The 12,160-nt window shown below is 48.6% G+C and overlaps 1 protein-coding gene across 1 annotated transcript in view; it reads left to right on the top strand.

The window, feature by feature from the left end:
- LOC101689874 (fer-1-like protein 4) overlaps positions 1-12,160 on the top strand; it is a 34,626-nt gene that overhangs the window by 19,845 nt on the left and 2,621 nt on the right. Inside the window, exons 29-40 of the mRNA XM_004746542.3 lie at positions 898-1,096; positions 1,226-1,284; positions 1,373-1,504; positions 2,324-2,366; positions 2,460-2,569; positions 2,646-2,783; positions 2,877-2,993; positions 9,346-9,473; positions 9,671-9,841; positions 10,265-10,419; positions 11,065-11,225; positions 11,740-11,825. Coding sequence (XP_004746599.2) covers positions 898-1,096; positions 1,226-1,284; positions 1,373-1,504; positions 2,324-2,366; positions 2,460-2,569; positions 2,646-2,783; positions 2,877-2,993; positions 9,346-9,473; positions 9,671-9,841; positions 10,265-10,419; positions 11,065-11,225; positions 11,740-11,825 — 1,499 coding nt within the window. The remainder of the gene's footprint in view (positions 1-897; positions 1,097-1,225; positions 1,285-1,372; positions 1,505-2,323; positions 2,367-2,459; positions 2,570-2,645; positions 2,784-2,876; positions 2,994-9,345; positions 9,474-9,670; positions 9,842-10,264; positions 10,420-11,064; positions 11,226-11,739; positions 11,826-12,160) is intronic.

The following is a 12,160-nucleotide window of genomic DNA, read 5'->3' as shown; positions in this document are numbered from 1 at the left end:
TTTTTATTTGTTAAAGAAGATTTATAGGATCCTGGAGGTCGGGCTAATGTTCTTTATGCCTCTCACAGAGTTCCCGGAGGAAGGTTACTCTGCCTGTCTTCAGTACTTGTTGATGGGATGCAAGGGAAATTTCATTTTTTTCTTTAGCCTTTGATTTCACATCAAAGCAACATCTGATGTTACTATTCCCATGGTTGGATTTATATCTGCTGTCTTCTGTTTGTTTTCTATGTGTCTCATTTGTTTCATGTCCCTCCTTTACCACTTTCTTTTGTATTAAATATATATGTATTAGCGTACTACTTTAGTTCATTGGTTGATTTTCACTTCGTAGTTGCTCTAGGGATTGCAATTTTCAGACTGATTTTTTCACCATCTACTTCAGATTAATACTGATTTTGTTCCAGTAAAACTTCTCCATTATAGCACCATTCTTTCCTTCCTCCTTTGTGCGATAATTGTCATATATATATAAAATAACCCAACAATACAGTACTTTAAGTATTGTCCCTCCCCCTCAGGATCCACTGATAGATACAGAATTCCTGTATTAAAGGACATACTCATTTTTATGGCTCTAGATCTGTGTTGGCAAACTGAACATTGGGCCATTATATCATAACCACCACCACCACGTTTCTGATAGCGATTTGTAGGCTCCAAAGTAGTCTTATATCTCTTATGTGATTTGATATTTACAACAGTCTTTTGAGTCCAGGACTGTGTCCCTTTTTTGCCGGGAAAGCAGGCTCAGTCGCTTACCAGACAGGACACAGTGAGGCTGTGATGGAGCTGAGCTGAGAAGGCAGATTTGGCTGCGTTGTTTGTCCGTCTCTGCTGCTGCCTCTCCCTCGTGCGTAGGCCTTCAGAGACCCAGTTCCCCTCTCCCCACCCCAGGACCTGCCTGAGCAGCCCTACCTGCAGCCCCCACTCAGCATCCTGGTGATCGAGCGCCGGGCCTTCGGCCGCACTGTGCTTGTGGGTTCGCATGTCGTCTCCCACATGCTGCGATTCATACTCCGAGGGCATGAGGACCTCCCCGAGGAGGAAGGACAAGAGGAAGAGGCAGGGGACCTAATGCTCAAGGGACCCCAAGGTAAGGGGCCACCACACAGAAGCCCCTCTGGTTCCTGGTTGAGAATTATTCCAGGGGATCCTCCTGCGGGGCATGGAGTCTCACTTTTACTCGCCTGACCTCCTCCTGGTGTCATTTCCCCTCTCCCAGGACAGAAGTCCCTGGGTCCCTTCTTGACAGAAGTGGGGATGCCCAGACGGCAACTGAAGGTGATGGGGTATGCGAGATGGGTGGAGAAGGGGCTGGCGGGGCTTAGGGTGGTGTTGGGTTAGGGGCAATGAGTTCTCTCTCCCTCAGGCTCCTCTGAAGAAGTTCCCCCTGGGGAGCCTCCTGAACCAGGGCCCTGAGCTGGAGGAGGAAGTCCCAGATCCTGAGGAGCTCGACTGGTGGTCCAAGTACTACGCATCGCTGCAGGAGCTCCGGGGCCAGGTGGGGGCGGGGGCGGGGCCCAGGTCGCAGCTGGAGGCTGAGGCTGGTCAAGGCCAAGAAGGAGCTCAGGAAATGGGGCTCCACAGTTTTCAGAGCTCTTCATTAGACAAATCTTCTCATCTTTGTAACAGTTCTGGAGGCTGACAATTACTAATTCTATTATCTATAGTGGCGCTGTCAGAAATATGTGAGCCACATATGTCACTGGAACTTTTGAGGTAGCCAAATTAAAAAAAAAAAAGAGGTGAAATTGATCTTTTTTTTTTTTTTTTAAAGATTTTATTTATTTTATTTGACAGAGAGAGAGAGATCACAAGTAGGTAGAGAGGCAGGCAGAGAGAGAGAGGGAAGCAGGCTCCCTGCTGAGCAGACAGCCCAATACGGGGCTCGATCCCAGGACACTGAGTTCATTCATGACCTGAGCCGAAGGCAGTGGCTTAATCCACTGAGCCACCCAGGTGCCCCGAAATTGATCTTAATAATAGATTTTGTTTAATATGTCTAAAATATCATTTCAACAAGGAACTGTTATACAAAATTACTAAGGGGATATTTGACATTCTTATTTTATACTAAAAAGTTTTAAAATCTGGTGTGTGTGTTACACTTACGGCACATCTCAGTTCAGGTGCTCTCCAGGCGCACGCGGCTGGAGGTTACTGTCTGGGCAGCGCAGGACGAGGCAAACCGATTTGAAAATGCAAGTGGTTCACACAGATAGATCTTGAACTGAGATTTCCCAATTCTGTGTCCTGGAAAAGGGGTGGATTAAGGAGGTAAAGGGAAGGGAAGAATCTCCGACTTGCCCTTTGATTTCAGACCAACTTCGAGGAGGATGAGCTGGATGATCCCGGGGAATCAGGTAGGAGATTTGACTTTCTTGCTCCTGCTCTGTCTGTCTCCCTCCCTCCTCTGACACCAGCATTTTAAACTGCGGCATTCGTGCTATTCCCAGATGGGGTCCACCTCATATCTGTGGCTGGGGAGGCCCGAGACCAGGGTCAGGGTGAGGCTGAAGTCCAAGGCTCCGCCGTATCCCAGAAGAAAGCAGTCCCCACCCTGAAGGTGAGTGGGTGTCGGGGAGAGAGAATTGTGCTGGGATTCGGGCCATTGACCTGACACCGAGGCCCTTTCCCTTCAGATCTACAGTGGCACCCTGGAGGAAGAGTTTAACCACTTTGAAGACTGGCTGAATGTGTTTCCCCTGTACCGAGGACAAGGGGGCCAGGATGGAGATGGAGAGCAGGAAGGGTCCGGACATCCTGTGGGCAAGTTCAAGGTATGTTTGGGGAAAGCAGCGGCCAAGGAGTACAGGTGGGATGCGGAGGAAAGACTCTTTTCCCAGGGACTCTTCTGTCTCCCCCCAATCCAGGGGTCCTTCCTTATTTACCCTGAATCAGACGCAGTGTCATTCTCCGAGCCCCAGATCTCCCGAGGAGTCCCACAGAACCGGCCCATCAAGCTCCTGGTCCGAGTGTATGTGGTAAAGGTGAGCATCCTTCACCCAGCATGCCTCCGACTCCAGCAAGGGTAATGTGTGGGAAAGCTCCAGACTGCAGGAGTTGGAGGGAAACTCAAGGGTCAGAGTCCACCTCCTTCAGTTTTGGGGGAATCTTAGGCACACGTGAAGAGACTCCCCAGTGTTAAAGAGCTTGCTTTTGGCACAACCCAGATTTAGAACTTAGGTCTTCTAACTCCTTTTTCGTAGTTCTAGAACCTTAGTTCATAGCACGGCGAGTATAACTCCAAGAAGAATGCAGCTCTGAATCTCAGGTTTCACAGTGGCTTGTCATCCAGTTCCTTTGTACAGGTCCTTGCCTGGCTGTGGTTTTCATACAGCATTCAGTGGGGCCCTGAAGTTTCCTGGAAGGCATCTCAGGGGATGAGAGGAATGAGTGGGTTGCTTTGCCCCCTTCGATCCCAACCCCAGAAGAGATTCTGTGCTTTTATCTGCTTTAAATATAAGGATTCTGAGGAAGATGGAAATTAATGTTCTGTGGTATATCCTAGTGCATAATTCGATAGGAGGAGTTGTTTTAATCTGCTTCTAGCAGTAGCACAGACTAGATGGTCTGAAATAGCTTTCCGATGTAATACATCTAGAACCGCTGGATAGACAATCTTAAATGAATGCTAATCTCATAAGAATGGGCAATTGAACGGAAAAATAAGAATTCCCAATGGGCGTAGGAGGAAGAGGTAGTAGTAATCCTAATTCCTGAAGTACAAGTTGTCTTGAGAGGTTTATCCATGTCTGGACCCCGAGCCTTGGGTTCTAACAGCCTGTCAAAGATGGGAGCCACAACCAAGACCCTTGCGTGAAGCATGACCCTCCCCAGGAAGGGCTCTGCTCTTAGTGAAAGGTGGGCCAGAGGAAATCTACCTGCTAGGAAAGGAGCCTGTTAGGGAAGTGGTCTGTTTCAGTTTCTGCTCCAACTGGGAGAAATAGAAAACAATGTCTTCCCCCAAAAATGTGTGATCTTACACAGTTCTAAAGGGCAGAAATCCTAAATAGGTTCTACTGGACTATATCAAGGTGTTTGCAGGGGTGCATTCCTTCTAGATACTCTTGGGAGAATCGTTCCCTTGCCTTTTCAAGTTCCTGGGGGCTGCCTGTGTATCTTGGCTCATGGCTTCCTCCTCCATCTTCAGAGCCAGCAGCATAGCAATTTCAAATCTTTCTCCCACTGGTCCATCTTCCCCTTCCACTCATAAGGAAGGACATTTGTGGTTACATTGGGTTACCTGGATAAACTAGAATAATATCATGATTTAAAAAAAATTTTTTTTGTATTTTTATTTAACTGTTTAGCAGATAATTTACATATCTCCCCACCCTTTCCTTTAAGTTAGTGTGACAGTTTTCCACAATGAACAACTTAAAGAGAAGCTTTGGTGGAGAATGGAATGTTAATCTCATGATTCTTTTTTTTTTTTAAAGATTTTATTTATTTATTTGAGAGAGAGACAGTGAAAGAGAGCATGAGCGAGGAGAAGTCAGAAAGAGAAGCAGACTCCTCGTGGAGCTGGGAGCCCGATGCAGGACTCGATCCTGGGACTCCAGGATCATGACCTGAGTGGAAGGCAGTTGTCCAGCCGAGCCACCCGGGCGTCCCAAATCTCATGATTCTTAACCACAACTGCGAAGTCCCCATTGCCCTGTCAGTAACATATCCACAGTGGGTCAGGGGATTCAAAGGTGGACATCTTTGGTGGCAGGGGCACTCTGTTCTACCTGCCACAGAATGTAAATTGCTATAATGGCTTTGGAGAACAACTTGGCAATATTTAGGAGAAGGGAAGATTTTCATTGTCAGTGCCTAATAATTATACTTCTAGATATGATCCCAGGCAAATTCTTACATACATGTACAAGGAAAAAGAAGAATTGCTCATTCTAGGGCACCTGGGTGGTTCAGTTGATTAACCGACTACCTTTGGCTCAGGTCATGATCCTGGAGTCCCGGGATTGAGTCCCACATTGGGCTCCTTGCTCGGCAGAGAGTCCGCTTCTCCCTCTGACCCTTCCCCTTCTCATGCTCTCTCTTTTTCTCTCTCTCAAATTAAAAAACAAATAAACAAAAAAAGAATTGCTCATTCTAGAATTATTTGTAACAAAAAAATGTTTTTAAAGATTTTATTTGAGGCACCTGGGTGGCTTAGTGGGTTAAGCCTCTATCTTCGGCTGGGGTCGTGGTCTCAGGGTCCTGGGATTGAGCCCTGCATTGGGCTCTCTGCTTGGCAGTGAGCCTGCTTCCCCCCACTCTCTGTGTGCCTCTCTGCCTACTTGTGGTCGCTCTCTCTCTCTCTCTCTCTGTGTCAAATAAATAAATCTTTGAAAAATAAAAATAACGATTTTATTTATTTATTTGAGAGAGAGAGAGATACACAGAGAGAGAGCACGGGAAGTGGGAGGGGCAGAGGGAGAAGCAGATTCTCCCCTGAGCAGGGAGCCAGATATGGGACTCGATCCCAGGATTCTGGGATCATGACCCTAGCCAAAGGCAGGTGCTTAACCGACTGAGCCACCCAGGCACCCCATAACAAAAATTTTTTTTAGAAATTGCCTCAAGTGGGGCACCTGGGTGACTCAGTGGGTTAAAGCCTCTGCCTTCGGCTCAGGTCATGATCCCAGGGTCCTGGGATCGAGCCCCACTTTGGGCTCTCTGCTCAGCGGGGAGCCTGCTTCCTCCTCTCTCTCTGCCTGCCTCTCTGCCTACTTGTGATCTGTCTCTGTCAAATAAATAAATAAAATCTTTAAAAAAAAAAAAAAGGAGGGCGCCTGGGTGGCTCAGTGGGTTGAGCCGCTGCCTTCGGCTCAGGTCATGATCCCAGGGTCCTGGGATCGAGTCCCGAATCGGGCTCTCTGCTCAGCAGGGAGCCTGCTTCCTCCTCTCTCTCTGTCTGCCTCTCTACTTGTAATCTCTGTCTGTCAAATAAACAAATAAAATCTTAAAAAAAAAAAAAAAGGAAATGACTTCAAGTGTTAATGTTCCTAAATAGGAGAGAGAATGAGGCATACAACAGATACTACAGTTCAGTTGAACAAAGTATAGCAACATGTATCAGCAAGAATAAATCTACCCCCCGCAAAAAGAACAAATCTCCCAACATAAATCTGTGGGTTCTTTTGTTTGTTTGTTTTTATGTTTTTTTTTTTTTTTGTTTTTAAAGATTTTATTTATTTATTTGACAGAGATACAACGAGAGAGGGAACATAAGCAGGGGGAGTGGGAGAGGGCGAAGCAAACTCCCCGCTGAACAAGGAGCCCGACATGGGGCTCCATCCCAGGATCCCGGGGTCATAACCCAAGCCAAAGGTAGACAATGACTGAGCCCCACAGGTGCCCGGTTTTTTTTTTTTTTTAATTTTATTTATTTGACACAGAGAGAGGAGAGTACAAGCAGGGGGAGTGGCAGGCAGAGGGAAGAGGGAGGGTGAGAAGCTGAACAGGGAGCCTGACATGGGGCTGAATTCCAGGAGGGGTCATGACCTGAGCTGAAGGCAGGTGCTTAACCATCTGAGCCACCCAGGCGTCCCCAATTTGTGTGTGTGTGTGTGTGTGTGTGTGTGTGTTTAAGACTTTATTTGTCAGAGAGAGACAGCACAAGGAGGGAGAGCTGCGAACCAAGGGAGAAGCAGGCTCCCCACTGAGCAAGGAGCCTGATGCAGGGCTCGATCCCAGCACCCTGGGATCATGACCTGACCTAAAGATAGATGCTTGGTAGAAGCAACCCACGCGTCCCTCCCAACATAAATTTGGATGAAGTCATGCATGGAGCTAGAGAGTATAATGCTAAGTGAAACCAGTAAGAGAAGGACAAATGCTATGTAATTTCACTCATATGTGGAATTTAAGGAACAAAACAAAGGAGCAAAGGTAAATGAACTCTTAAGTATAGGGGTGGGGGAGGGTGAAACAGGTGAAGGTGATTAAGGAGTGCACTTATCATGATGAGCACCAGGTAATGTAGGGGATTGTTGAATCACTATATTATATACCTGAAACTAATAGAATGTTGTATGTTAACTAGCTGGAATTAAAAACTTACAGGGGTGCCTGGGTGGCTTAGTGGGTTAAGCCTCTGCCTTTGGCTCAGGTCATGATCCCAGGGTCCTGGGATCGAGCCCCATGTCTGCTCAGCAGAGGGCCTGCTTCCCCCTCTCTCTCTCTGCCTACTTGTGATCTCTCTCTCTCTCTGTCAAATAAATAAAATTAAAATAAAAACTTATAAAGATTAAGTTTGGGAGAAGTAACCAAATTGGATGACTCCCAGTTTGTGGAAGTTGACACCAACAGAGCCTTTCCCTTTCTTTTCCTAAAAATCGTCCAAAACCAAAGGGCACACCAAAACCCCAGCTTCTGATTTTGGTGAAATCAGGAGAACACTCTGACTGCAAACGAGCAGGAAGCCTGGAGGAGCTCTCCAGAGCCTCGTGGTTGAAGTTGTATGTTTGAAGAAGGGGGTGAGGACGTCACTCCATGGAGCTTGGGGTCAGCAGTGTCTGTGTCTCAGAGGGGGGGAAGGGCACACCTGAAGGGTTAAAGCTGAAAGCTAATACTGAATAAATCTAAAAAAACCTCTTTAAATGCAGTGCTGAACCTCCCAAGAAAATATGTGGTTTTAGAGGGAAAAAAAAAGGAGGAACTGTTTTAAAATCATGTAGCCAGGATTTTGTTCTTATCCATGGATGGGGAGGTCAACAGATCAGGAGGTGATTGCCTTTGAAAGATAGTTTGTTGTTTTTCTTCTCAAGAGGGGGCAGGCTGGGCTGTGCAGGGCCACTCAAGGAAGTCCAAAGGAAAAAGCAAGGGCTGGGCGCCTGCGCGGCTCAGTGGGTTAAGCCTCTGCCTTCGGCTCTGGTCATGATCTCAGGGTCCTGGGATTGAGCCCCACCCACATAGGGCTCGCTGCTCAGCAGGGTGCCTGCTTCCTCCTCTTTCTCTCTGCCTGCCTCTCTGCCTACTTGTGATCTCTGTCAAATAAATAAATAAAATCTTTAAAAAAAAAAAAAAAGGAAGAAGAAAACGCAAGGGCCAGAGCCTCTGTTGTGGTTTCTGCAGGAAAAGCAAGGCAAGGCAGAGTGAGCAGGCTTAGGATTGGTTAGTGTGAATAATTCCAGCAGGTTCTTGGGTACAGGGGCTGTCTCACGGTCTCTAATGGTCTGGTGCCTGGCTCTGGGTGATTAGGGCAGAGGAACTTACTTCCTGGAGTAGGAGAGCCCGATGGGGGAGACAGTTCAGAGCATGGGCTCTGGACTGGTTGGTTTCCATATGAAAGGTGCCTTGGGCAGTGAGCTGTCATACACAAGGTGAACTAGCACAGGCAAAGGTGCTCAACATGGCTCGTCATCAGAGAAATGCACATTAAAACCACAGTGAGTGGCCACTTTGCATACAGTAGAATGGTTAAAATTAAAAAGACTGACAATACCAAGTATTGCTAAGGATGTGGAGCAACTGGAATGCTCATACACAGCAGACAGCAGTGTAAAAAATACTAAAAATGGGCGCCTGGGTAGCTCAGTCAGTTGGTCATCTGCCAACAGCCTGGGTCATGATCTTGGGGTCTTGGGATAGAGTCCCGCAACGTCCTTGCTTGGTGGGGAGCCTGCTTCTCCCTCTCCCTCTGCCTGTTGCTCCCCTGCTTATGCTTGCTCTCTCTGTCAAATGAATAAATAAAACCTTTAAAAAAAACCCACTAAAAATATATTGCGTATATAATTATACTTCAATAATTTATGTTTTGTATTTATTGAATTATGTAGTTATCAAGACAGAAAAGTAAGTTTAATACGTGAAGTTAAAAAAACATGCAAAATGGTGCCATATATTGCTTAGGGATATGTGCACATGCGGTAGAAGTATTTTCACTTTTGTGTGTGTGTGTGTGAGTCCTAAACCCCAAAGTGTCCTGGCTACTTCAGGGATGAAAAGAGAATTAAATCAGATAAGGAGATTCCATTTGTTGGTAGCATTTTCTTTATTAAGCTGGGTACTCATGTGCTCATTGATTTATTCTTTTATAAAATATCTGTATCATTATAAAAGATAAAAGTGAATAATATAGGAAGTTATGATTTGAATATTAAAGCCCTATACATCTTTCCACATATCTTCTGTTTCATTATATTTTTTATTGTATCCATTTGTATGTCTTAACATTTCATAATGAACTTAAAAGTCACCTTGTCCAGCCTCTCTGTTAATTCTTCATGGTGGGAGATGTCTCCTCGGTAACCCGCTGCTTACACTTAATCTGAGATTTCATTCAGCAAGGGTAACGCTGGGTTATGACAGTGACACTTTTCTCAGCCCCACTCTATTCTGTCCCCCTAGGCTACCAACCTGGCTCCTGCAGACCCCAATGGCAAGGCAGACCCTTACGTGGTGGTGAGTGCTGGACGGGAGCGGCAGGACACCAAGGAACGCTACATCCCCAAGCAGCTGAATCCCATCTTTGGAGAGTGAGGCTGGGCCCTGGGTGTGGGAATGGGAGCACCTTTACCATCTGACCGCGTGGCCCCAGGGCTCCCACTCAGGCAGCTGCCGTGGTGATGGTGAGGGAATGGATAGAGGCTGATGAGACCCCCGGAGCCCCTGCCCCTACAAGACCACCTCCTAGGGCATGGAGGTGTCTTCAGCTGTTCTCCCTCCTGGCCAGGGTCCTGGAGCTCAGCGTTTCTCTCCCTGCTGAGCCAGAGCTGACTGTGGCTGTGTTTGATCATGACCTCGTGGGTTCTGACGACCTCATCGGGGAGACCCACATTGACCTGGAAAACCGATTCTATAGCCACCACAGGGCCAACTGTGGTCTGGCCTCCCAGTATGACGTGTGAGTCCTATAGACCCTCAGGAGCCTTTCTGAGTCTGACCAAAGACATTCAAATTTACATTCCCATTGGTGTCCAGATCCTTTGATTTCATTGAAGGGGACCGCCCCATGACCAAGACCTTATAGTGTAGTGGGTCAAGGCCTGGGGTTAGGATTTGGGACCTTATAACTATTAAGTCACTTGATCTCTCTGAGTCTCTGCTTCCTCAGCTGCAAAATGGAGGTAATATCAGTATCCCCTCCATTGAAGCATGTGGCATACATCTTTGATTTTCATGGCTACCATTAGTGAGGACTAATCTGTCTTGCATTAGAGTTATAAATCTGGATCCCGTGTCTTCAGGGGTCCCCATCCCTGCTCCTGTGCCCAACTGTGTCCATATGCTGACCCCAACGGAGGCATTTTTCCCTCTCTGCCCACAGGGACGGGTACAATGCCTGGCGTGATGCATTCCGGCCTTCGCAGATCCTGGCGGGGCTCTGCCAACGCTGTGGCCTTCCGGGCCCTGAATACCGAGCCGGGGCTGTCAAGGTGGGCAGCAAAGTCTTTCTGACACCGCCTGAGACCCTGCCTCCAGGTACCAGCCCCTCTCTGATGGACAACCCAAGGAAACAAGATTGTTAACAAGGTACAGGGCACCCCTGGGGCCACTCTAATGTGTGCCCAAAAGAGCCTGCCTCCTTCTGCAAGCAGAGGAAGTGAGTTTGGCTGAGTCAGGATGAGGTTCTTGGATGGCAGGGAGCAAATGGTCTTTGTGGGTGAGCATGATCTTCAAAGAGCCCTCAGGAAGCCCTTTCCCCATGACCTTTACCTGGGCACGACCTTTATCTGGGCACGACCACAGCTAATCAAGCTTCCAGAACATTGGGTGGCCCATAGAGGATCCCATATGACAAAACATGGCTGCAGAATTGAGCTCATGCCTCATAACTGGCTGGTGGTCTGTCCCTAAACGAGAGTCTTCTCAAAGCCATGGCCCATCCCATCCCACTGGCCCTCCACTGCTGGTGTTTCACTGGCGGAAGTGGTTGGAGAAGCATCTTCCCACTTTCTGAGCCTTGTGGACTTGCCCTCCCAGCCCATGGGCTTTGTCCCAAATAGCAGCTGCCTCAGCTTTGCACCTCTGCTGAGGACTGGGGGAGGAAGGCAGCAACGTTGGGAGCTGCGCAGAACCCAAGCTTGCGCACCTGCAGCTCCCAAGCTTGCGCACCTGTTGTTGCAGGTAGAGGGGGCCCCAAGGTGACAAGTGAGGTCCCCGAGGAGGCACAGGCATTGCTGGTGCTGCGGCGCTGGCAAGAGATGCCGGAGCTTGGGATCCAGCTGGTGCCTGAGCACGTGGAAACTCGGCCCCTCTACCATCCCCGCAGCCCAGGGCTGCTGCAGGTGAGGGAGGGTTCAGAACCCCAGAACTCCCACCTGCACCTGGACCTTGGGCCTTCCCCAAGACCTTTACCTGGGCACGACCCAGCCACTTCTGATTTGGCTCCTGATCCTTGTCCCCAGCATTCCCACTCCAGTCTTAGACCCCCATCCGGGACTCCATACCTCCACCCCCGACTTTGTTCCTTCAGGATCCCCCACCCCCACCCCGGGCCACCAAGGCTAAGAGCTGGCACTCCTAATCTGACCTCAACCACAGGTCCCTGGGATCTGGACCTTGGGAACACCAGATCTTACTTTTGATCTCAACCTTCCACTCCAAGGCCTGATCCTTAACCCAACCTCTGCACTGGAAGCCCCTCTTTCGGACTCTTCCTTCATCCTTACCTCCACCCCCACCCCACCGCAGCCAGGGATCTACAGGACTGGCCCTCTTGACCCCAGCTCTTCTCTCCTTTGGCTGTTGCTGGAGGAGGGGTCTTCAGTGGAACCCCTCAGCCTGGTCCTGTGTTCCCAGGGATCCCTTCACATGTGGATTGATATCTTTCCCCGGGATGTGCCTGCCCCACCCCCAGTTGACATCAAGCCTCGACAGCCAATCAGGTGAGCGCCCCGACCCCTCCTCCCCTGGGCAGGCGCACGGGGACTGCCCGCTGCCGCAGACTGCCAGTGAAACAGGCAGAGGCTGCTGACCCACGCTTTTCTGTTGGGCGAGTCATTAAATACCCTTCCTTCTCATAAGCCATTGTGAGTAGGGAGCTGTCACTTGAAACCAAAAGAGTTTAAATGCCAATAAACCCTTTTCCGAGATGAGCTCATCAGAGTGGAATTTGGTGTAGGGGGATGTGCTTCAGATGTTGTCCACAATCTGTCACTTTCTACCTCTGGGCTCTGCTTTCGTTGCTGTCACTCTCGAGGAGGCTTCTGCAGTCTGGGGG

Source organism: Mustela putorius, unplaced genomic scaffold (genome assembly GCF_011764305.1).
Source record: "Mustela putorius furo isolate JIRA1106 unplaced genomic scaffold, ASM1176430v1.1 tig00000743_pilon_pilon_pilon, whole genome shotgun sequence".
Classification (NCBI taxonomy): domain Eukaryota; kingdom Metazoa; phylum Chordata; class Mammalia; order Carnivora; family Mustelidae; genus Mustela; species Mustela putorius.
The sequence above is the reverse complement of the archived record's forward strand: the minus strand, read 5'-3'. Positions and strand labels throughout refer to the sequence as shown.